General features: G+C 35.4%; 3 protein-coding genes across 3 annotated transcripts; all 3 read right to left on the bottom strand.

Moving 5' to 3' along the window:
- Nucleotides 1-33: 33 nt before the first annotated feature.
- Nucleotides 34-3,234, bottom strand: LOC117928795 (zinc finger HIT domain-containing protein 2). Its single transcript, XM_034848814.1, has 5 exons — nt 3,015-3,234; nt 2,737-2,809; nt 1,379-1,532; nt 1,182-1,223; nt 34-1,043 (listed from the first exon to the last, which is right to left on the bottom strand). The coding sequence occupies exons 1-5, from the start codon at nt 3,092-3,094 to the stop codon at nt 163-165; spliced, it is 1,230 nt and encodes a 409-aa protein (XP_034704705.1). The 5' UTR covers nt 3,095-3,234; the 3' UTR covers nt 34-162.
- Nucleotides 3,235-3,683: 449 nt separating this feature from the next.
- On the bottom strand, nt 3,684-6,603 carry LOC117905647 (aluminum-activated malate transporter 10-like). The gene is made up of 6 exons (XM_034818534.1): nt 6,202-6,603; nt 5,813-5,952; nt 5,463-5,735; nt 5,292-5,389; nt 5,067-5,210; nt 3,684-4,214 (listed from the first exon to the last, which is right to left on the bottom strand). Exons 3-6 carry the CDS (start codon nt 5,605-5,607, stop codon nt 3,843-3,845), a joined length of 759 nt encoding a protein of 252 aa, XP_034674425.1. The 5' UTR covers nt 5,608-5,735; nt 5,813-5,952; nt 6,202-6,603; the 3' UTR covers nt 3,684-3,842.
- A 2,333-nt stretch (nt 6,604-8,936) lies between these two features.
- Nucleotides 8,937-15,303, bottom strand: LOC117907219 (transcription factor LHW). Its single transcript, XM_034820681.1, has 10 exons — nt 14,787-15,303; nt 13,581-13,670; nt 13,311-13,419; nt 13,020-13,064; nt 12,828-12,887; nt 10,728-12,413; nt 10,281-10,382; nt 10,009-10,170; nt 9,799-9,924; nt 8,937-9,677 (listed from the first exon to the last, which is right to left on the bottom strand). Exons 1-10 carry the CDS (start codon nt 14,897-14,899, stop codon nt 9,489-9,491), a joined length of 2,682 nt encoding a protein of 893 aa, XP_034676572.1. The 5' UTR covers nt 14,900-15,303; the 3' UTR covers nt 8,937-9,488.
- Between the last annotated feature and the right edge of the window lie 8,202 nt (nt 15,304-23,505).

The raw sequence follows: 23,505 nt of genomic DNA on the forward strand, positions 1-23,505 counted from the left end.
GTTTGGCTGCTCAGAAAATTTGGGAAAAGAGAGTAACGACTTGAATCTCAGCATCATTATCAAAACTAATCCTTAATATATACAACAGATTCAGAATTATACATTGTACTATCATAACAAAATCTTAAACCCAAAAGGGGGAAAGTATAGAAAAATGATGACTCATTGAACCTCCTCGATGAGAATCTTGCCTCTGGATTTTGATTTATCTTCCATTTTGACAGACCTTTGACTGGCTGCAAAGTCCATTGTTGAACCCTTCTCGGTCTTTACAATGGCTGCCAAGGAAGACCAGGCTTCATCTGGCTGCTCATGGACCCAGCACATAATGAAGTATATCTTCCTCTCTGCAAGCTTCAGCTTACTTCTTATATCTGGCCTTTTCGACTTTCTCGGCTTTCCTAGCTTCAGCTCCCTTTCCCCAGCCTGGATCAGCCTCTGCAGATCACAAAGGGAGCAGACTAGAGCAGGGCTCCCAAGGGAGAGTAGAGTTATCACATCATCGAGGAGTCCCAGTCCAAATTGCAGGCCACCAAGGTGTCTGTAAGCAGGAGAGCATGTCTGCTCCAAGCAATGAGACACAGCTTCCAATATGGTTTCAGGCAGCCCAGCTTGACCCAAGACAGATGATATGCTCAATAACACCATGGCTGATCCTAATGCATCTGATCGCCAATCTCCATTGTAGATGCGGAGGGTGAAACAGTAGCTGTATAGAATGTCAACCAGGTGAACAGTTAAAAGCGGGGATGGCTCTGTGGCAATAAGCTTGCTAACAGGGGGTAATGGGGTTTCAGGGCCAGGAGGGATCTCATTTGCTTGATTACTTTCTGGGTCATCTTCCGATGATACTGATGTTTCTTGCTTGATGAGTGGTTGGACAAGTTGAGTTCCTTCCTGGCTGAGAGATAGCGTTCTAGCAGCAGGCTTCAACCACCATGGAACCCAGGGTTCAATCATCTTGCTCAGTTCTCCAGATGCCACAGCTCTTTGGAATAGTCTCTTTTCATTGGGAGATAAATCGTCAAAGCTGACTTGACATCCTGTCAAGTGGAATGGAAGAGACCAAAACAGATCAGCTTAGCATGAGTTAATCCGCACAGTCCAACTACAATCCAAGAAGTGTGGAAAATTGTTTATGAAGATTCAACAAAGAAATGAAATAATACACAGAAATATACCAGATAAAATTTTCTGAATCGTCTCCTCAGACAGACCTGAATCTGGCAAGGAAAAGGAAAACCGAACTTAGCAAGGATGATGCGATGAAGTTAGCTGCAGTAGCCCAGTGCAAAATTGTTTTTGCAAACAGAGAAAAGATCCCTAAGAAAAAAAAAAAAGCAGGCAAAATGGCATCTAGGCAACAGATAAACCATACCATCCTCATCCATGCTATCCATGTCCTCTTCTGAATGGAACCGTTTGAGTATGTCCAACATTTTATGTTTGGTTTCATCATCTGGTTGCATCTGCCCCAGCTCCTCCACTACATTTTCTCGCATGAAGGATTCCGTGCATCGAAGACTATGAGACTGAGAAAAGGATATCAAACATAAGTAATCATGCATGAAGTTAGACCAGCAACACTGATACCTTCTGGTAAAGAAAACCGGCGATGATAAATGCATATGATGTATCCACCATATTCAGAAATCGTCAATAGACAATACATGGGAGTATATATAACCACATTTCATTTGGTATTTTCCTAGGCAAGTATGAAAATGTTTATTCAAAAAAATACAATCACAGGAAGGAACAAAAATGGAAAAAATAAAATAAAAAACCAAGACAAAACAAATTGAAAATGAAACATTCAAAATTGAAATGAAACCATTTCCTGCGTGCATAAATTATGCATGATGATTATCATTATATGAAGAAAAAATTCATGATTCCCAGCCAGGAATACAATCATAACAACGCCTTCTCTTGATTTTTCCCATGTTGCTTCAAAATTTAACTTAAAAGTGATGCACATAGATGATTAGGGAAAAATAGGCACATACTTTCAATAGTAAGCATTAATGTGCTATCCATCAACTACTTCAGAGGACTACAGGAAAAAATGAAGGGCAGGTTTGAAAAATGAAAGTCTCACATCACTGGAACTGCTTAGCGTCAATCAGCTCAAGCTAATTCTCTTGGCCTTGTCTGGGACAACTCGTGTTTTTGGCTTTAGCTTGAAGCTGAAGCCAAAGTCATAATTTTTAAGGCACAATATTGCAAATTGTAAAAGTTTTATTAAAGATAAAAAACTTCTTCTACAAGCCAAAATAAAACTTCTACGAGAAACAACATTTTCATGGCTTCCATATTAAATCCATTTTTAAGTCATAAGCTCTTCAAACAAAATTAGTAAACAGGCATACAAGCTCTTATTGAGCTTAAAAAAGAGCTTTTGGCTTCTCAATGTAATCCCGAGACTTATAGTAAGCCTTGACCATCACACAGCAACAAAATACAGCGTCTTTCTTATCCCAAAGCTTATAGAAAAGCCTAATCATTTCCCTCCTAACACACCCATCCCGGTATTATTTCTTCAGCCATCATTTCTAGGGGAGCAATATTGTTGCAAACCCTAACACTAGGTATCAATCAAGGCACTTATCTAAACTAAAGCATCCATATATTCACAAAATATTGATTCAACTTATAGAAAACTAAACTATCCATACATGAAAAAACAAATTTTCAACAATATTCAAATCACTATCCACCAGAGTATCTGCCCACCTTGTAACACTGAAGTGAACAATACCGGGAATTGCATCTAGGGCAAGTGTACTGTGAAAACTGCTTTTGACACCTGCAAAAAAAAAAATTGAACAATCTTAAGAGTAAAGTTCATGCTTTCGAGCATATTAAACCTATAAGCTGGTCTCTCTTTCTCAATCAACCCTGTAAAACAAGCTCAGAAGTATGAAGAAAGAAAGAAATACATATGCTTTTGATAATTCAAAGCTGAAATTGGTTTTGATAATGAAAGAATAATAGGGATTTGGAGAGCATACACTCGGCAGATTATGCGGTTTGAGGGATTCAATGGCGACGAAAGGGATGGATTCTCAGAGGCAATGATTGTGTCTGCCATAACAGACCTTCCTTGCACAGAATTGAATTGAAGAGCTAAGATTTAGGGTTTCAGGGAGGAGTTATCATCAATTTGTCTGGGAATTTAGTGTGCTCGTGCTTGATAACTTCCCGAAAGCCCTAGAACCGCGGGGGTGGTGTTTGGATCCAGAGAAATTTTATAACGCAACGGAACGACGCCGTTTTCCATAAGGAAAGATGTCCTTTGTGTTGCTCCGCTTGCTTAAACGACGTCGTTTCTAGAATCTTGCACTCTTCTTTTAACCCCAATTCCAAACACATTTCTTAATACCCTCAATTCTTCCCCTGTTTAGGATACTAAACTCCAAGATCCAAACACCACCATATTGATGTAACTCCAATTCATCATTATGTGTAAGTATTATATATTTTAAAAACATCATCCAAGAACTTCTAAATTTCATATTGATATCTGAATTATTTTTTATTATTAATTTTTAGCTTTTTTTATTATTTAAATTTTTTTTTAAATTTGATAATTTAATATGATATCAGATATACAATTAAGTCGAGATTTTAGATCATGGAATGAATTTTTGTCTCTGGTATAAGCTAAAATACTCCCAACATATATAAATGATGGAATTTCAATGATAGAAAAGGAAATAAGTTAGTAATTCACTCCTCTCCAACAAAGACAACAATCACATCATACAGTTATTGACATACAAGTTGGCCAACTTCCCACATCGGAATTTTTAATCTCCAAGCATGGTTTCATCTTTCTGTTAATGGGGTGCAATCCTTTCAACTGCAGGCTTGAATTTTGCCAGACTTGCTAGTTCTTCAGTGGCACTTACAATGCCTTCAATTCTTGCAGCAACTTCAATCAGTAGAGAGGCTACAGTTGCAATTGGAATCACCTCCTCCAGAGGAAGTGTTGCCTGTATTGAAGGTGGTGGAAGTAGTAAATTAGGTAGAGATCCCAATTCATTGTGGAGCTCTTGGACTGAATTCTTCATCTCTTTCAATAAGTTCTGTGTCCTTGGTGATTTCTTCATTGTTCTCATGGTGATTGCCAGCTCTCTTATTACACTTGAAGAGACTGAACCTAATCTCAAGCAGTTACCACTGAGATGCTGCTTTATGGACTCGGGAACCTACAGTTCAGTTGAGAAAGAAATGAAAAGTTTTGTATTAAGAGCTGTAGATGTGACAGTATCTTCTTCCCGTATAGATATTGTCCATGAAATATATACCCTTCATGCAGACAAAGAGGGACATCCTTGTGAGGACAAAGTTAAAGGGAAGTCTACCTATATATATTCCCATGGGGGCGTCCTCGCCCCCATGCAAGGGGATTGTTGTGCATTTGTATCTCGGTGCCTAAGCTGAAGAGCCAATGCAGCGCCCGAGATTTTTGGCTCTGGTGCCAAAGCGACCCAGAGTGGCCTCCCTAGGATTTGAACTCAAGACTAAGGTCTTTGTGGTTGCCCTCCTGGTACCATCTGAGTTCTAGGTCGCTTTGGCACTAGAGCCAAAAATCTCGGGCGCCACATTGGCTCTTTAGCCTAGGCACCGAGATACAAATGCACAATAGGGGTGTCCTTATCATGTCATATGAGATTATATTTATGGGATGAATTTCCTCTCATATTGGTTTAGGGAATGACCCTTAAACCATTTGTCCATACCAGGTCGGGAATAAAATCTAATACCATTTGTACCATTCAATGTTATTTGTAACTAATAGCAATTACAAATAGTATTAAGAGCCCTCTCGATGGCCTACTCCCTCCTATATGTCGCTTGATATTATTTGTAATGACCCAACAACGTTCTACTACCTTTCATTTATCTTTTATTAAAAATCCTTCTTATGTGGTCTATGATATTATTTGTAAGAAATTGGTTTCTTCCAATTCAAATATTGTCTATTATGAGTATATGGTCCTCACAGCTTTAGAACACGTGTAAGATGTGAAATCTCACAGAGTCACAATAGAATTTACCTGATTTTCTGAACTGATGCAGCCATTGAGAGCCTCTATGCAGTATGCACATCTTCTCATTGATGCCCCAACCTTGAGATACTGTCTCCATGGATGCTTGAACTTGAAATGGCCATGGGCAGGCTCCCATCTAGCAAAATTGGCCTATATTGGTATGCAATCAGTTTCAGTTAAGGTAATAACTTAAAGAAATGACAAACTGTTTCAACTAGTCCTGTTTCATACCATGGTTTCCTCTGCTGCCTTTGAGTTTAGCACACACTTGTAGCCTTGTGATTTCTCCACAGGGATCCCACTATTGTTGAAGTACTCTGCTACACAACCTGCAATGGCGATTTTGAAGATATATGACTTTCTTTAAATTTCTTGTAGCAGAGTGTTTTATGAGAAACTTACCATCCAAGGAGTAGGCAAGTTTGTCCATGTTTCTAGTGATGAGAAGATGGAGCTCCTTGCCTGCCCAAATGGGGCAAACCAGTATGCTTATGAGAATGCACATGAAACCCCCAATGGCGATGGTGGACAATCTTTGATGGGCCATCTTCAACAGTTTCTCGACACGATACCCAGAAATGGAGATCAAACTGAAGGTGAGAATGAAGACCAGAGCACCATAATCAAACCGGGTTCTCACTGTTGGAATGAACCTAGAGAAGGTTGCTGCAGAAGCTGAAGAAAGAAATGGCTTGTGAGTTTTTAAGTCATTTATAGGAAAAAGGCCTTTTGAGGCAGAAGTCTGTACAGACCTAGTAGAAAACTGAGGCTCCATTCACTAAGGGCTCAAGTTTTTCTCCTGATTGACTAGCAATCCAGTGAACACCAACAGCAAGAGATCCAGCAAGAAGAGTCCCACATGCTCTGTTGAGGCTTTTAGATAGTGTTGCACCTGCAATTTGACAAGGTGAAATGGTGAATTTCCCTTGGTTTCGAGGCAACTTTAAGTTTATATTTTCATTAGAGAAGCTGGGTTCTAAGAGCTTGTTTGGCAGCAATTTTAGGAAGCGTTTTAAGCACTTCTAGCACTTGAAAACAAGTTTTTTTGATAAAAATTTTCAAGTGTTAGAAAAACTTCCTAGAATGATTATCAAACGGATTCTTAATCTCATATGAAAAACATGTAATTTTGAGTACTTACCAACAGTATTTTCAAAGACGACCACCGCAGTCATGACTCCCCACATAGCATTTCTTCCAAGTCCTTCATACAAAGGCCTCGTATAGTAAAAGAGTGATACAACTGTGAGAGCTGTCCCTACCTTCAGACAATGGATCACTTTCCTGGGGTCATCTACAGCTAAATCCCAAGCTTTCTTGAAGCATCTCCCCACTTTCAAAACCAACCCTGCAATCAGTCCTTGTATGCCAAGCCAGGCTCTGCCTGCAGGCCCTGACTCAGGTACCAAATCTTTTGATGAACCATCAGCCACCCTTATCTTCCACTCTACCCTGTTGGTCACTTCCTTCTGATGAGCCATTTTTCGTGTCATTCGCAAGTACTGATTACTAGAATTGGTTGAAAGAAAGGGCTATGCTAGGATGATAGTGCCAAGTCTTTGAAGCTCCTATGTATATAGAGGAGGCATATGCTGCCTCGTGTTGCTTTCAGAAATATAAAAAAATATATACAAAAATCTAATGACGTCAGCCAAGCATGCAAATCCTAAAAGGGTGATTGTTTATTTTCATCGTTGGAACCAACTGTCGGACAGAGGTGACTGAGATGATCTTCAACTTTCTGAGTAACGTGTACATGTGACAAATCATATAAAGTGTTAGAAGGTGAAATTAAAATGGAGTTTTGCTTTCGAACAGACTCAAAGAACCTTGTCCCTGGGGAATAATGGGCTATCTAACCCTGCCCAGATCTTCCCAAACCCGAATCGAATGATCTAGTTGAAGTTCAGTATATGTGTCCTCATTCTTTTCCTAACAGAGCAGTATGGTTACATTAACCATCAAACATATTGAGACGTCTGTAAAGCATGTAACTATGAATATCAAGGGTACTACTTCAAGAAAACAAGTCCAGGGATAGCAAACAAATCAAGTTCAAGCAGTGACTTTTTTCATAAGTTCTGTTACAAACTGGGATTGGAAAGATGTCCACCATGTAATCGGAGAACTGGGTAATTCCTGTTTAGGAATTACATGTTCTCTTTAGACCTTAATGTCATGAAAATTCGGCGAAAATAGTTGTCAGCCACACACTGGCTTCCTTGGTGACCTAGAGTCCACCTTTGAATGGGGAGTTGACATTAAAGTAGGCTGAAAATAGAAGACAAAACATCACTAAAATAACATTACCATTCTGCTCATGTGCTGTGCTAGTCCATTATGGTAAGTGGATCTTTGATCAGATTCCTCTCACTGTTTCCATGGATAAGAAAATTAAGCAAAAGAGCTTATCTCAACACAATCATTCTAACACTAAGATATTTTTGCTCATCATATCCTCGTTGTGCCCTGTCATGATAAGTTCCAAGCCGACATTCAGGTTCTTACAACTCATTTGATGGTGATATACTAATGAGCAAACCTTTAACATGGCCAATATGCAGTCCTTTTCTGGGAAATTGCAGAGGTGAAACTGCAAATGGACCAACTTTCCATCATCTTAAACAAGCCTAGCTAGAATTGTTATCAATAAAAGTCACTATACTTTGTGTTCCTTGAAATATTTTATGGAAAGAAAACCATGTTGAATTAAAAAAATGTGTAGCTATAAAGTTGATTAGGTTTTGGCTGGAAATTGATGCATAACACAAAAGGTAAAGTGTATCTGTTCCACATGACCAAACTACCGATTAGTAATCTAGTGTCAAACCATCTTAGAATCTTCTTAGGAACATTAATAATCTTTTGTATAGTGGGAAACCGAGTATGAGACTTGGAATTCTTGGTATATCATTTGTTAATGTTAAGAAGAACAAGTGCATTAGCCTCCATGCACCTGACTTGGTTTCATTCTTTATAAAACCCCATCAGTTCAGGCCGTCCCTTTATTTTCAAGGCGAATTAGGTAATGAAATGAACCCACCAGCCTGCTATCTTTATAAAAAGTGATTGGTTAGTGCTGCTTTCATTAGAATAGGACCACTTATCTCCATTTTTGGGAGCCTTTCCACAATTGCAGCACTGATTTGAAAGGCAAATTCAACTATCACAAGGTGCTCTTCTACTCCGCACATTCTCAATTGTTTTTTGCCACAATGTCCTTATCATATGCTTAGTATACTGGCATTACACTTTACAGAAAGCCGGTTTAGACTTTTTAAACTCTTGCTTAGGTTTCAATTCAGGGTTTAAAATGGTATAGGCAGTTATGCTTTCTTTTTCTTCAGATGTAGCAGTCAATAGATATGTCCTCTTGGTGGTGGATGATTCAGCAAATGACCTAGGATCCACCACAACCTGAACATGGAGGAAACACTACCCAGTTATGGGTTTGTGTTAGATTGTAATTCCTCTGTTGGAGCCACCCAAATCCACAATCCTGCCTGGGCTTAGCTCACACTGCCTGCCAGGTTTTAAGTTTCCAGGTTCTAACTGCTGTTTTCAGCTAAAAAATGGAGGATCTAATCCAGCTAAAGCTTGAGAAGAAACGCTGCCCTTTTGATTTAGTCCAATGTAGCAGGTGGGTGGACATTTTTCAGAAACGCTTCAGCAGTGAACTTAGCTTTAAGTCATGAATTTTGATCATAAAGTGAAAATTTTATCTCAAACTCTAGGAAATTTTATAGGTTTAATTGAAAGTAATTCGCCATTGATGTTGCTCTCAACAAGCAATTTCCAGAATGGTGTGAACTTCTGCAAAACATTCAAGAATATAATGATCCAACTAGGACTCAAGTTGAGGTAGAGACAACATCGTAGAGAGGAGAAATTTTGATATTATTCTATTAATGAAACAACAACAGAGTCCAAGAACAAATCACAGGTTAGCCTATAACTAAATGGTTTATCAGCTTCTAGATATAAACAGGTTATGGCAGGAGGTGGAGGAAAAAGATAAAAAAACAAAAGAAAAAACAGAGAGCAAAAAATGGTTCTCATTCCCATTTCTGTTCCCACATCTGTAACCCAACACAAATCCCATCAAACCCCATGGATTATAGGAGAAGTTTAGATTCATGGTTTCACCTCCCTCACCGGGCAGACACTCTAAACCGCAAACTGTTTGGAAAGGAGAAAAATCATCCGATATTCCTTTGTAGTATTTCCCTGTCTATATCAACCATATGCACATTTCATTGCCATTTCCAGGGTAGTGGAAATGGGATGGAAAACCCTTTTCTTTACTTCTCTTTTGTTTTCTTTTTCTCTCTGACTGTGGCTGTTAATTTTCAGAACACCAATCATAGCAGGCGGTCAGTCAGTAGATGAATGCTCAAGGTATTTCTGAAACCCTATTTATGCATTTGATCACCGAAGAGTCTCAGCCAAGCTGATGGGAAGTGGCCCTGAAGGTTGCTGGTAATTGTTGAATGGAGGAACCCCACTATCGATGACATTACTAGGTTGATTAGTTGGACTGACCCCAGTAGTTGCCGTCTCTTGTAGAAGCTGAACAAGGGAAAGGAATATATCCATTCTCGTTACATGCCTGTTTGCCTGTAAAATAGCACTAAAGATCAGGTCCCTAGCTGAGAAAACGAAAAATGAACAGAAGAAATCGAGGCAAAGATGAAAATTGGTTATTCAATTTCCTTCTATGTATTATTTTAATGTTTACCTCAACAATGAAGCGTGCCCATATCTTGTTCTCTCGAACTTCCATCACTCCCTTCAAGATATTCAAGCCAAAACTGCGAATTATGTCTGCTATTTCAAGAAAGAACCCCTGTTCTTCACAAAGCATCTGCAACAGAAACAGAAATACATTCAAAGGGATATTCTCCTTCAAGAAATAGGCAATTCACATAAAAATTTCTTTGGCTTATACCTCTATAAGCATTTGGCCAGGTGGATTAAGGTCCTCAACTCTAATTGGGCAAACCATTGTTTGACCACTGACTTCAAATGCCCATGTAGCACCACCGCCGCTGCTGCCACTGCCTCCACTAGAGTTGTCTTTCAGAACCACTCCATTCTCGTGGCCAATCAGCTATAAATCATTTGTCATACCCATCAGTAAACTAAACCAAACCACCCCCCAACTAAAACATGCAATAACAAATTTGAATAACAGAAATAAGCAACCAGCTGATTGATTACCTTTGGCTCATCTACTTGTTTAAGTTTGTCAGCATATTTTGTCACGCTTTGCAAGAAAAGCATGTGTTTGATGGAGCGATCCAGCAAAACATCTATGCTACACTGTTACATAAACCAATTTAAATGCATCAATATTTTTATGCGGCGGTAGAAGCCAATATCAATCATCAACATGAAATGCAGTGTTTAGAATAACTGTATGGGCACAAAAATCTATCCAGCATATCCTTCCAGAAGTCCCACTACTTGCATGATTAACTTCCAAAAATATTGATACTCGTTTTGCCATAAAAAGAAAGAAGGGGAAAAAATATGCATGATAAAAGAACAAGTTGTATAATACTTGTGGAATTTGCTTTCTTTTCAATGAAATTTTTTTTCCATTAATAAGGACAAACTCTTTTCTCTATATCTCTGCACAAACAAACAGATCCAAAAAATATGTACCTTGCTACCATTAGGAATGATCCCTCTCAACTCTTCAAGACGGTCTTTGATTTGCTGCCGGTCTTTGGGCCTTGGTCGAGTACTTTCCCCAGGTTTAGCCCTTTTCTTGGTGGCCTTGGCAGGCTCCACCGGCCTCTTAGGTTGTGCTGCAACAGAACCTCCAGCATTGATGCTATAGCTGTCATCAATCCATAAGCCTACCTGCGATTTTGGGATGACCTCTTTTTTGGGTACAAGACTGTTGGTCTTATCCAGGTTGTACACAGGTTGCATTACATTCATGCTCCCACTGAAGCAAGAAGAAAGGCCCGCAAACTGAACTTGGTTACTGTTAACTGAGGAACTTCCAAGTCTTCTTCTTTTAGTAGAGGAGAATTGATCCTCAGAATTAGATTTAGTAACAGAACTAGAATTGCCAACGATATCATCTAGAAGCTGGTCAAGTCCTAATTCAGAGAATAACCCTTTCCTGGGGACAGCCATGGAACCAACATCCAACTCTGAAATGCATTCTGAAACACCGGTACTAAGAGTTGATTGACCATCATTAAATAGAGGCATTATAAAATCTTCCCAAGACTCCCCTGCCAGTTCAAACCCAAAATCCAGCCCCAGACCATCAAACAGATCATTTTCAGTGCTGGGCACATTCAAAGATCTCTCCTTTCCATCAGAGCTGAACATATTAATGACGGAACTTTGCATAGAACTTGCTGGATGTTTGACTGGAAAGTCAACGAGAAAATCACTTCTGTCCAAACCAGAGGATAATGAAGTAATCCCCACTGATTGTGACTGGTCATTAGTCAACATTGAAGCCATTCCTTTGATGCTTTGCTCTCGTGGGGCACCAAACCACTGAGAAAGGTTATCCACAGGGTAGGATTTGGATGGGTCTGTTTTAAAATCAACTGGCTTACACTCCTCAGGGAGCGTAAGTATGCTAGTTGATTGTTCCAGAAGTTCACCTTCGGTCGCATGGATAAATGGAGCAGCATACTGGTTGTTCACTGATTTTCCCAGCCTGCATTGAAAATCCTTCTCTTCATCAATCAATCTTTCTGTGCTTTCTAGTGAAGTAAACATTGAGTCCACTTGAGAATCCTGAACCAGGTTCCCCCAAAGTGCAACAGTATTCGGTTTTCCAGGAACTGCATTTTGAGAAACTTGAGCCCTCATTTCAGATGACAGTTGTCGCTCAAGTGAAGTCAGAGTAGAACCCTCACTACTCCATGTACTGATGCAAGGGGTTCTAGCAGCTGGGTTGTTGACAGAAGAGGCTGACTGTAAAAACATCTGCTGTATCTGAGAATTAGGCTGATCAGACAGCATGAACTGAGCTTCTAAGCCAGCTGTTTGCAACTGGTTTCTAAGATGGGATGTGCTACTAATCATGGAGGTTATCCTTTCATGTTGCATTTCAGGAGTAAAAGAGGAAGACTGAGTAAGATTTGTTGAAGCAGAAGCTTTTTCTATCAGCTCTTTATGGCCATTGCCATGCTCAGATTTGATATTCCCAAGATTGGAGCTTCCAGATGAAATTAAGGAAGAGAAGAATCCACTTGGATCATAAATTTCACTGTTCAAAGCAGAAGGTGCATTGCTCAACACCATAAGCCCATCAATGTTTTCCATCTCTCGGAACAATCTTTTTGTTAGATCCAAAAATTCCAACCTCTCCACAATCTGCAGCATCAAAAACAGTACAATCAATGGGAAGTATTCAACCATGAAGCAGTCAATCATATTTGCTTTCAAATTGATTAGTTAATAACATGATCGAAAAACCCAAATATTATGTCACCAAAAACATGCATCTTGGAAACACTGCTAAAGGTAATTGATGAAAATTGGGATATAACGAAATAAACCCAAATGTATATCACCAAAATCCATTCAATCCATCTAGATTCTAGAACATTGTATTTTATGCACAATCTTAGGAGTCAGAACACGAATTTCTTCTGAATTTGCAGATTAACGGAATAATAACTTCGCAAATTCTATAGCTTCTGAGCTTTAGATATGACTCAAGCCCATGGTTCCAATCATCTAAAAACCTTGATTCTATATTATTTCAAAAGTTTCCATGGTACTAACCTTCTGGTTGGATCCAAACTGCACCACTCCTCGTGGTTCCACAGGAATTACTGCAATTGTCTGCAAAGTAGATTCACACTATCATTACATATGGGTCATGGTCTATGGACCACAGAGTCCAGTGGCATATCATGAATCTTTATTATACTTAGATCAAAGTAAGATTATATGTGAGCGGAAAAATAAGAGTACCTTTATTATTCCTGAGGAGAATTGACAATGAATCTCAGAATCATCCTGCAGAACCAAAGGACAATGTCTTATAAGTGAGAACAATGAACATCCAGTTTGACTAACTGTTTCCTTTTAAACAACAAAAGACAGCTAGTTAAAGATGAAGAAGAAAGAAGAATAATCCATTGAGCTGTAAGCAGACATTTTAATTTTACTAATACCCTTATATAAAAATATGAGTTTCCTTTTCACATGAAAGAATTAACAGGCATTCAATCTTCAAATATATATATATATATATTTATATACCTGGGATATATCTTCACCATCAATTGAGCACAAAGAATTCCACTCTCCACTCTGAGCATCTGAGAATACCCAACAGTGCTTCCCGGTGAAAGCAACTTGACCAATTATTCTAAATGAGACAACAAAAAATGACAACCATGGTCAGAGTTCTGCCTAATGCTTCTAATTTTCAAAACAAATCATCTTCTAGAGGAAATTGTAGTAAACGCAGAACGAATTCAAAATTTATAGACTCAATAACAGAAAAATAGAGTAAGGTGTTAAGCATACCCTTCACGCAGCGTATGGACCTTAGAAAGCATGCTGTCAATCACAACCCCCATTTGCTCGTCATAATAGGCATCTTCCGAGGTCAACAACCTAGTGTGGATAACATATCATAGAATTAAAGGAATGAGCAAAACCTAAACCCCACATTTAGAAATGTTGAATTTTACAATATTTTCTGCAAAATGACAAAAAAGAAAGAACATTTCTAAAATTCAACAACAATTTGATCATATATAGAAACCTTTAAGTTTGATTAAGGCCGGTCAACATCAAAATCAATACAAATTTTAAAGGGAGTAGTTTAATCCAAACACATTAAGCTTGCTAAATTAGATTCCAAAACAAACTAATCCTGCATTTGGTTCTACAAAAACAAACAGAAAATAAACAAATCTTTAAGAAAGGAAGCCAAATTTAACCATTTCAGACATGTTTTCCCCCTTTTGTCTCCTCAAGAAAAGCCAAACTAAAGACAACAAAACTGGTGCTTTCTCCTAGAACCCATTTGTCTGTAAGATCAGCATCAGCATGTAAATCCAAAGAGGAAAAAAATTAAAAGTAAAGGGATTTTCAATTCCTCATATGCTCTGGTCACAGCAAGAAAAAAACAAAAGCTATAACATAAAAAATTTAAACAATAAATCATATTTCAGTCTGACAGTTGATCCCCACTTGCATTAAACATCAGTCCATAGAGAAAACCAGAAGAAGACATTAAAGTTTTAAAAATGAGAAAAAATAGTTAATAAATAAAAATTTTAAAATGAGAGAAAAATAATTGATCTTCAGTAGCCCCCATTGACTTGAAGACCCATGTGATGAAACTACACAGAAGAAAACAAAACAAGCGAAGTAAAATCTGCAAATACTAGAAGAAAAATCATATCTTGAAACAAATTTGTACCCAAAACAGGCCAAAAAACATTGAGATTATCAAAGTAGCAAACGAACAGACCATAATGGTTCGGTTGGTTTCTGAGAAAATACAGGAAAATAAAAAGAAACGAAAGAAAACCACAACCTCCAGTTCAACTGAAACTAATAGAAGTATGGAACTACACGGCTTCCTTTGAGTTGAGGTTTTCCTCGGCGGAAACCATAGCAACAAAGAAAAAAGTAAGACCCACAATCTTTCTTTTCTTTTCTCACCAACCAGACAAAGGGTGAGAAAACAGAGACATACACAAAAACAAAAATATAACTTACATGGAATTTCGCTCATCAAAACGCCAGAAAACCCCATAAGTCCAACCGTTACTGCAGCAGAGACTCTTGAGCGTCTTCTTCAGCACAGACTCCATCTTCACTGCTCCACCCATATCACAAATCAAAACCCCACAAAGCAGTCTCTTCTCATACCGCTCCCCACACCCGCAAACCACGATCTGGGTCTGACCCAGACCAAATGCCGAGACACCCAAAACCACAAAACAAACCAACAGCCTTTTCCCACAGAAAACCCACTTCAAGAGAGCAGCTTAGGCTTGAGAACAGCGAGAGAAAACAGTGGAAACAAATGAGAGAAAGCCAAGCAAAGTGGTTTAGAGAGGACACCCAACAGTAAAGGTTGACAGGTGGACTTTGAAGACAGAACGGGAGCAGAGAAAGCTGTTTTTATAAAACAAAAACACAATGAAGAGGGAAAAAAACACAACAGGAAACAGAGAAAAAGTGTTTTTAAAAAGCAGAAAAATGAAATCTGATACTCCGAGCTTCAAGGGTTTAGTGAGATCTCCACGATTTACTTGTAAATATTTCCCCTCCTGGATTTTCCGGCCACTGGTCCCATTAAATATTTGTCTTTTACCGGCTATAGCCGGTCGCTGTATGTAATTTACTCCTTTCATTTTCTATTTATCCTATCGCGATAAATTGAATTTCTCGTCATTATCCATTCTCTACTCATTGATTATTACTTGATTTTGGAATAATCTGGGATTTTTTTGTGGTTAAGAATAATTGAATAATTGCATAAAATAAAGTTAGATTTATATTAATTAATAATAGAATATTTTTGTGAAAAATATTTTTTAATAGTCAAATTTTGGTAATAACTTTAATAATTATTACATTAAATAGTGGATTTTTTTAAAGATAAAAACAAAATTAAAATAATAATTATTTATTAGCCTTTAAGACTACCTTGATTTGAAATATTAAACACCGATTTTCTCATATTTAATTCATTATAAAAAATAATAAAAATTAAAAATTAAATTAATTAAAATTATATATTTTAAAATTATTTATTTTTAAAAAATATAATTCTAAATAATTTTAATAAATATATAAAAATAAAAATGCCTTCATTGAACACAAAAACATATATTTTATTCAATGTGGTCTTTTTTTCTTCACTCACATCATTCCCACAACAAAACCTCATTTGGTAATTGAGATTTTAGTTAAAAAAATAAGTTGAGGTCTTTGAAGTTTTAACTTAAATTTTTTTAAAAAATATTTTTTTAATTATATAATTCCTACCTGACAATAAAAATGTTAAATTTAATTTTATTTTATTTTTTTTGGTACAAAGGTTATTTTGGTCCAAAACTCAACTTTATGCCCATATTTTATTTTCTCAAATTTTTGGAGAACAAAACATGACAGTAAGGGAAATAATCGGGAGATTTGTACAGTGCAATATCTCGTGAGAAAATGAGCATGTAGTGACAGAGAGAACGAAATCTCATGTCCCTGTCTAAAGTCTCTAACAGCCAAGATTTTATTAATAATGCGAAATCTGCTTTAAAAGATTGTTGATATTGAAGATATATCATATATATACTCATAAATACATTCAATGCTAAAAGCTGCATTCCAATTTCCAACTCCCACCACCCACTATCCACTCTAACAACACCCTCCATAATTATAAAAAAATATATATATTAATTATTATTATTTTCTAAAATTTTGCAAAAATAATATAAAAAAAAAACTAAAAAAATAGTTTTTATTTTATTTAAAATATTATTATGAAAAATAAAATATTTACTTCTTGTAAATTTATTTAAATTTTGGGTTTAAAGTTTTTAATTTTAATATTTACAAATATGGGGATGAGGTCTTTGCTCAAAGAGGACAAACACAGAAGCTAATTGGAAATGATGTGTGTTTCCCAACCTCCACAAAGGAGATTGGCCATTTCCACCACATCTATCATAGTGGTATGGCGGCGGACGACTCGCCGGAAAAGTCGATATCTTTTGGCCGGAGAATATTCCGGGGGAACGAGATGTCTGGTGACCCCACCTCGGGAACTGAAATATAAAAAAGGGAAAGACGAAGGGCAGCGGGGGTGGAGGGTGGTGGGGTGGTGGTGGGTGGTGGCGGTGGTCCCCCCACCCCCCTCCCTGTGGCCCTTGTGGGGTTTGTAGGGATCATTTTCTGCCACCTCCTCCTGCCACTGCCTCCTCCTCCTCCTCGATGTTTGTGGGAAATCATGCCATTTTTCATTTTCTCATCCCAATGCCCAATTAATTCATTAATTATTTCCGATTTTTATAGTAAACTTTTTAATTTTAAAAATTATTTAATCAATTTAAAGAATGATTTAAAACGATTTTTAATTTTAAACCATTGTTTCAAAGGGATTTTCTTCAAAAATTATAAACATATTATTCACATAAAGATAAATAAATAAAAAAAAAATCAAACCATCTTCGATTTCATCTATTCATTCATCTCCTTTGGAAGGTATATTTATAATAATATGAACAAAATTCTTATAATTTTTAACAATTCAACTTATTAAGTCGATTTTTTTTCGTAATATATCTGAAAATATTTATCAATTCCTTTTCAGCAACGTCTGAAACATAATTAATACATTTTATAATAACATTTATTTAAGTATCTTTACACACCTAAATTTTGTTAAAATGTTATTTTTTATAAATAAATAACCAAGTTTGAAACTAATATAAGGATAAAAAAATTAAAAATTTGCAATAATAAGACAGAGGTCTTGGTGTTTGACTAAATCAGAATTGGGGATATGGTTTGCAAGTGAGACATGGTTCATCATTTGAGAGAAAGAAAAAAAGGGTGGACCCATTTGATAATCACTCTTAATTCATATATCTTTGTCGGGATTTGATTTATTTGATGAGTCTAACCCTAGTCAAATTCAGCCCAATCATTCTTGCCAAAGTCTTTGACAACATTGCAAAACAAAAAAATATTTGCAAAGATTTTCCAAATCTCATGTTTTCTTTAATCAATCAAAAGTGTTTTTTCTTCTTTTTTTTTTTTCCCCATGTAAAAAGGTTGAAATTTGAGTTGAAAGGAGACAAAAATGGAGGAAGATAAAAGTGAGGAGTGAGGGAAGTGAAATCTGGTTTTGCAGTCAAAGTCTTTTTTCACTGTTGGGAACATGGCCTAATGGGGGACTTTTGTCCTATCTGGGAAACCTGTTTCCGAGGAAACTCAAGATTGGAATCATAATTCCAAGAAAACTTGGATTTCATTTTTCATTATTGGTCTTTTTTTATTTTTTTTATTTTTTTTATTTTTATTGCTTAGATTCATGGCACTCCTATGAATTCCTTTTCCTTAGTGTTTGCATAGTAAAGTGAACAAAGTACAAAAATTCAATGAGCATAGGATGCCATATGGGAAAATTTTTGTAACTACTTTCCATGAAACCATTTTTGAGATCTACTTTTAAAGTCTATATTAACTATTATTATTATAGAACCTAATGTTATATTAGTACTTATAAAAATTTTATAATATCATCATTAATCTTAAAAAAATCGTGACTTTACACTTCAGGGTTGATCTCCATCCGACTTGAGAAAACTTTTACATATATTACAGAAATTTCTCATATATTTTTTTAATAAATATTTTATATTTACGATAAAATTTATGTACTGCGTGTTATTTGTTATTCTATATAAGAGAATTTTGACTCATTCACAAATTTGGGGAAAAATATCGAGTGTTTTTGTATTTGAAAAATGTTTTAAGGGGGATAGAATTAGTGGATAAAAAATATGGGAAAGAGGACAAGTAAATGAGATATTCTACAAACATTCCAATTTCCCTAACTTGTAACTTGTAAGTAGCTTGATGCCCACCTCATGGCCTTCACATTTAGGTGAAAATAGGTAAATAAATGTACTCTATAGCATGTTACCATCTAGGACCAATTTGTTTCTACTGAAAAGAAAGCAACCCTTCATGCAACTGTCCATCTCTCTTTCAGATGTAGGGTATCCAAGGTCCAGGCCCTAAAAGTTTAGGGGACATCCATTATTCTTCATTATACAAGCAAAGGAATGTTGTGCCAAGTTCATAAATATGGGTCCCCATTGCTAAATCTCCCTTCTAGTGTGAGAATCTTGACTTTACCAAGCCCCATATCTCGTCTTCACTATCACTTCCTTTTCCATTTTTTCTACATTGCACATACCTCCATTCTCTTGTCCTCTCTATCCATCCAACCCTTCCATTCCTAATTCAAATCCAACCCGAATTGTAAAAGCCAGATAATTATAAGATAGGGTCCATATGTTAAAATTTTAAATTTCTTTAATGATTATTAGTTTTTCAAACCAAATCATACTTAGGGGATAAATTATGTTCACTCTTTGATATCAACCTAATTCGAATTAAAAAAAGTATGCGGTCATACTTAAAAGACCTAAAGACTGTTTTTCAGTAAATCTTAAATTTTTAAACATAATCATACCGATGAATAGAAATTAATTCACTTAAAAGTAACACTTTCATTTAAATCTAACCCTAAACCCTAGGGTTTCATTCTTTTAATTTTTTAGGTTTATATTTTATGATTATTATTTTTTTCAATCAAAACTATACTTATGTGCAATAAATGACTTTTACCCAATCTCGATCCTCTAATTTTAGCCTAATCCAAATCCAAACCCGAAATTGTACTTATAGGTAATGAAATAAAAATAAAAATCATAAAGCTACACTCTAGGAGCCTACCCTTTTCCATTTTTTTTTTAATGATTATTATTGTCCAAGAAAATCATATTTATGGGTGATAAATGATTGAGAGGCCTCTTTTAACACATTTGAATGTGTTGTTTGCTAGTGAGTAAACATTTGTAATAATAAGAAATGGCTTTATATGGCTAAGCAGCCCACATTTTTGCTTAGTGGGTGGTTGTGTGTACATGAGAGGGATATCAAGAAAGCTATGTAGAGACCCACAAGCCACACACAACACAAGTGATTGCAGACGCAAAGGTTATACCTTCATTATTCTCTTCATCACAACCCTTCATTTTTAGCTACCAATTTCTATGATTTTGTCCCCTCAAGCCACCACACGCCTCATCATGGCCGTTGAGGTCCCAAGTCAACTTCATGATCAAACCCCCTTTTGTGTTTTCACTTTCTATCAAATTTTTTTCCCTCAATTAAATCCAAAAGCTAAGATCTACCTTCTTCATTGCCTTCATTAAATTCTTCCCTCTTTGATGTACATGTAAATTATGCAATAAATGTACATTTACTTATGGTGTTATGGATGTAAAACATATTAGGTTATGGAAAGGGGACCAACTTGGAAAAAGGGGGAAGAATATGATAATGTTCTTGAAACTATTATTGGTCATTATTATGAGGTGTTTACTTGCTACATGTGATTCATCCGGTTTCTCGTCTTTGTATGTTTTGACTTGTAGCAAAGGGAATTTTACCAACCTTTTTGTGTCTCGGAATATAATAATGATGATAATGATAATAATTCAATAATATTAGGGTTTTTATTAGTTTTACGGTCAACGACTTTAATTTAATTCCATATCAACATAGTGCCCACAAATTTCTCCGTGTCATGTGAAATTGTTAGATCAAAGTCTTCTTTGAATTGGATCTTGAAAAGTTACAAAACTTTTCTTTAATCTTATAAAATTTCTTACAATTAAATATAATTTTTTAAGAGATTTATTATTATTTGATTACAATACTTTTAAAACAATCCTTATAACACGTCATATTATTTTATTAAAAGTTGAATTTATAACTTTTTCTTAAAAGAAAATAATTAAATCTCTCTCTAATCCAAAGGGGTTTTTTAAATTAAAAGTAAAACTAAAAATTTATTTCAAATCAAATTTAAATACATTTTCACAAATATAAAAAAATATGCATCTATGTCGGTGATATATGTTCTTCTAGTATGGTATTCCTCCTTCAGACAAATGGAATTTCAGAGGAGTGTGCTCGGACAAATCATTTAAACATTCTCTATTGCAATTGTGTTCATCGTTTGATCAAAGAAGGTTGGTCGATCTGATATAAGAATTGTCGATCATGTACCATCACATCTCTAACCACATTGTTTCTCAAGTCTTTTGAAAAAAAAAAAACACATTTTTAAATGTATTTCTTTTTTTTAAAGAAAAAAAAAAGAATAAAGGAAAAAGACAAAAAGAACCCCACAAAATGGAGAATAAAGGAAATTCGAACCAAAATTTGGAGGGTAGCATTCAAGTTGAGATGGAGTATGTTTTTTCCAAAGTATGCCACTTTCCCCTTATGATCCGGCAGAGTACATTTCATCAACCCCACTCTATTCTCTTTTCCTCCAATGAAAAGGAATTGTGTTTTGTCGTTTCACAGCTATGAATTGGATTTCACTACAAAATACCTTTTTGTGGAGAAAACCGACTAAGGCCAATTCAGCAGCTAATCTCTCCACAATTAATTAAATTGCAAATATTTAATAGCCAACAATTTTGCTCCCATGATAATGCAGTCTATATTTAAATTTAAAAAATTATTATTGAATAAAAAATTGTCATCAACCAAAAAAACGTGATAAACTCCTATCATGACTTTGACAATCATGAGTTAAACCAATTCCGGTATTTGACTTAAACTTATGATCTTTGACTTTAATACTAATTTTAATTTTAGATTTTAATTATCGATTTTGCACACTCATTTTGTGAATATATTTTAAAAGTTATAAAAGTAATATGATAAAAAAATTTAGTTTATTTGAATTTTTAAAATCACACCGATGAGATGAATTAGAATGAAATTCAAGAAAATACGATTAAATTACTTAAAAAATAAATTTATTAAAATTAAATTGTAAAGTTTTCTCAACGGAAAGGAAAAAAGTGAAAGGAAAACAAATACCAAGAGTGCAAAGCAAAAGAGTTTAAAGCATCCAACCGCCACTAATTATCCAATCATACATTTGCTGTACACAACAAAGTTTGTGGTCTCCACCGTACCCAGTCCCACACCACCCACGTGGGCCCCTCGGCCCAGGCTCCAGGCCCAGGCCCACTCTTCCGACAATACCTGTGGCCGATCAGCCGGTTCAATGACGTGGCACACAATGATTGAATGGTCGGGTATGATCTGACACGTGTAGGGTTGTGATGGGATTTTTGGGGGACTGAGACGTCCGGCGGTTACTTTGATGTGCCTGATGTCGGCGGTGGAGGAGACAGGTGGCCGGATAGTTCTGATGCTTTTTGGGTGTGAGGGAAGGGGCTCGCTGCGGTAGGGGTCCGCAGTGGTGATGTGGTCCCCACCAGTGTTCTTCAGCCACGTCACTTCTCATGCTAGTGGTGGAATGATGACCGTGTCAGATTGATGATGAGATGAGACGTAATCAATGGGTCTCTTTTAAAAGTGTCCTCTGCTTTTTTTATTTTATTTTATCTTTTAAATTTTCCACACCGTCACGTGCTTCTCACGTGATATAAAAAATATTGGGCCTGTTGTGGGCTTCACTTGGGCTTTGATTATCAACATTTTTAATCATAAAAACCAAATAAACTATACACAAGCCCACTCGCCCGTATTAATTTTTTCCATTGAAGGAAAGATGCTCGAATTAATCCAATCAAACCAAACAAGACCTATGGAAATTGTATATTGTGTGACTATGTTGTAGCATTTACAATACACCCTACTTTTTTTTTTTTTTTTTTTTTAATCTTTTTCTTTAGCTTAATTCTCTAGTGATTTATTTTTTTAAATGATAAAAATAAATAAATTAAACTGTGCAAAGTAAAATCTTGATTTCAAAATATTTTTTCAACGTATAGCTTGAAATTATTTTTCAAAATACAATTTAAAATAAAAATATTAAAATTATTTTTTAAATGATTTTAATATGATTTTTTTATTTCATATAATAACAATATATATGACATAAAAATTTTAAAATATATGCAAAAAATCTATTAAAAAAAACAATTATTGCTCTATTTCAAATATAAGAAAATTACATTTTAAAAATTTTATTTTTAATATTAAATTTTAATAAAAATTTTATTAATTACTTTCAACAACCTTACTAAAATGTTATATTATTAATAATAAAATAAAATAGGAACATAAATCTAAAAATAAATTTAAATTATAGAAAATATTTGTTTTTATTTGAAATTTAACTTATTCAATTATAAAATATAAAAATTAAAAATTAAAAAGATATTATTAAAGGTCTATTAATATGTATATTGTGCTTTTCTTTTCAATTTTTTTTTAATAAAAATAGAAATGGAAAAACATTAAAATATTTTTAGAAAAGAAATTAAAAGGATGAAATAAACTTAAGGGAGTGTAAAAGAGTGATAGTTAAGAAAAATGGAAATAATATATAAAAATGAAAGAGTCAGAAGGATAAGACCCACAAGCACATTCATTTTTCTTGATTTCCTTTAGGTTATGTTTGGTTCCCAAAAAATGTTAAGGAAAGGAAAAAAAATCATGTGCAAAATTATTTTCTTTAGTTTGGATGACCTGGAAAATATGATGGAAAAAAAATATATAAAGAAAAATACTAAAGAAAATATCATAATATTTTCCCTACTATTTTCCTTAAAAAATAATGAGGAAAATAAGAGAAAAAGATAAGGGAAAAGTTGGGGGAAATTTTATTGAGCTCGTGATATCGTCTTCACCGAGTCTC

Source organism: Vitis riparia, chromosome 2 (genome assembly GCF_004353265.1).
Source record: "Vitis riparia cultivar Riparia Gloire de Montpellier isolate 1030 chromosome 2, EGFV_Vit.rip_1.0, whole genome shotgun sequence".
Lineage (NCBI taxonomy): Eukaryota > Viridiplantae > Streptophyta > Magnoliopsida > Vitales > Vitaceae > Vitis > Vitis riparia.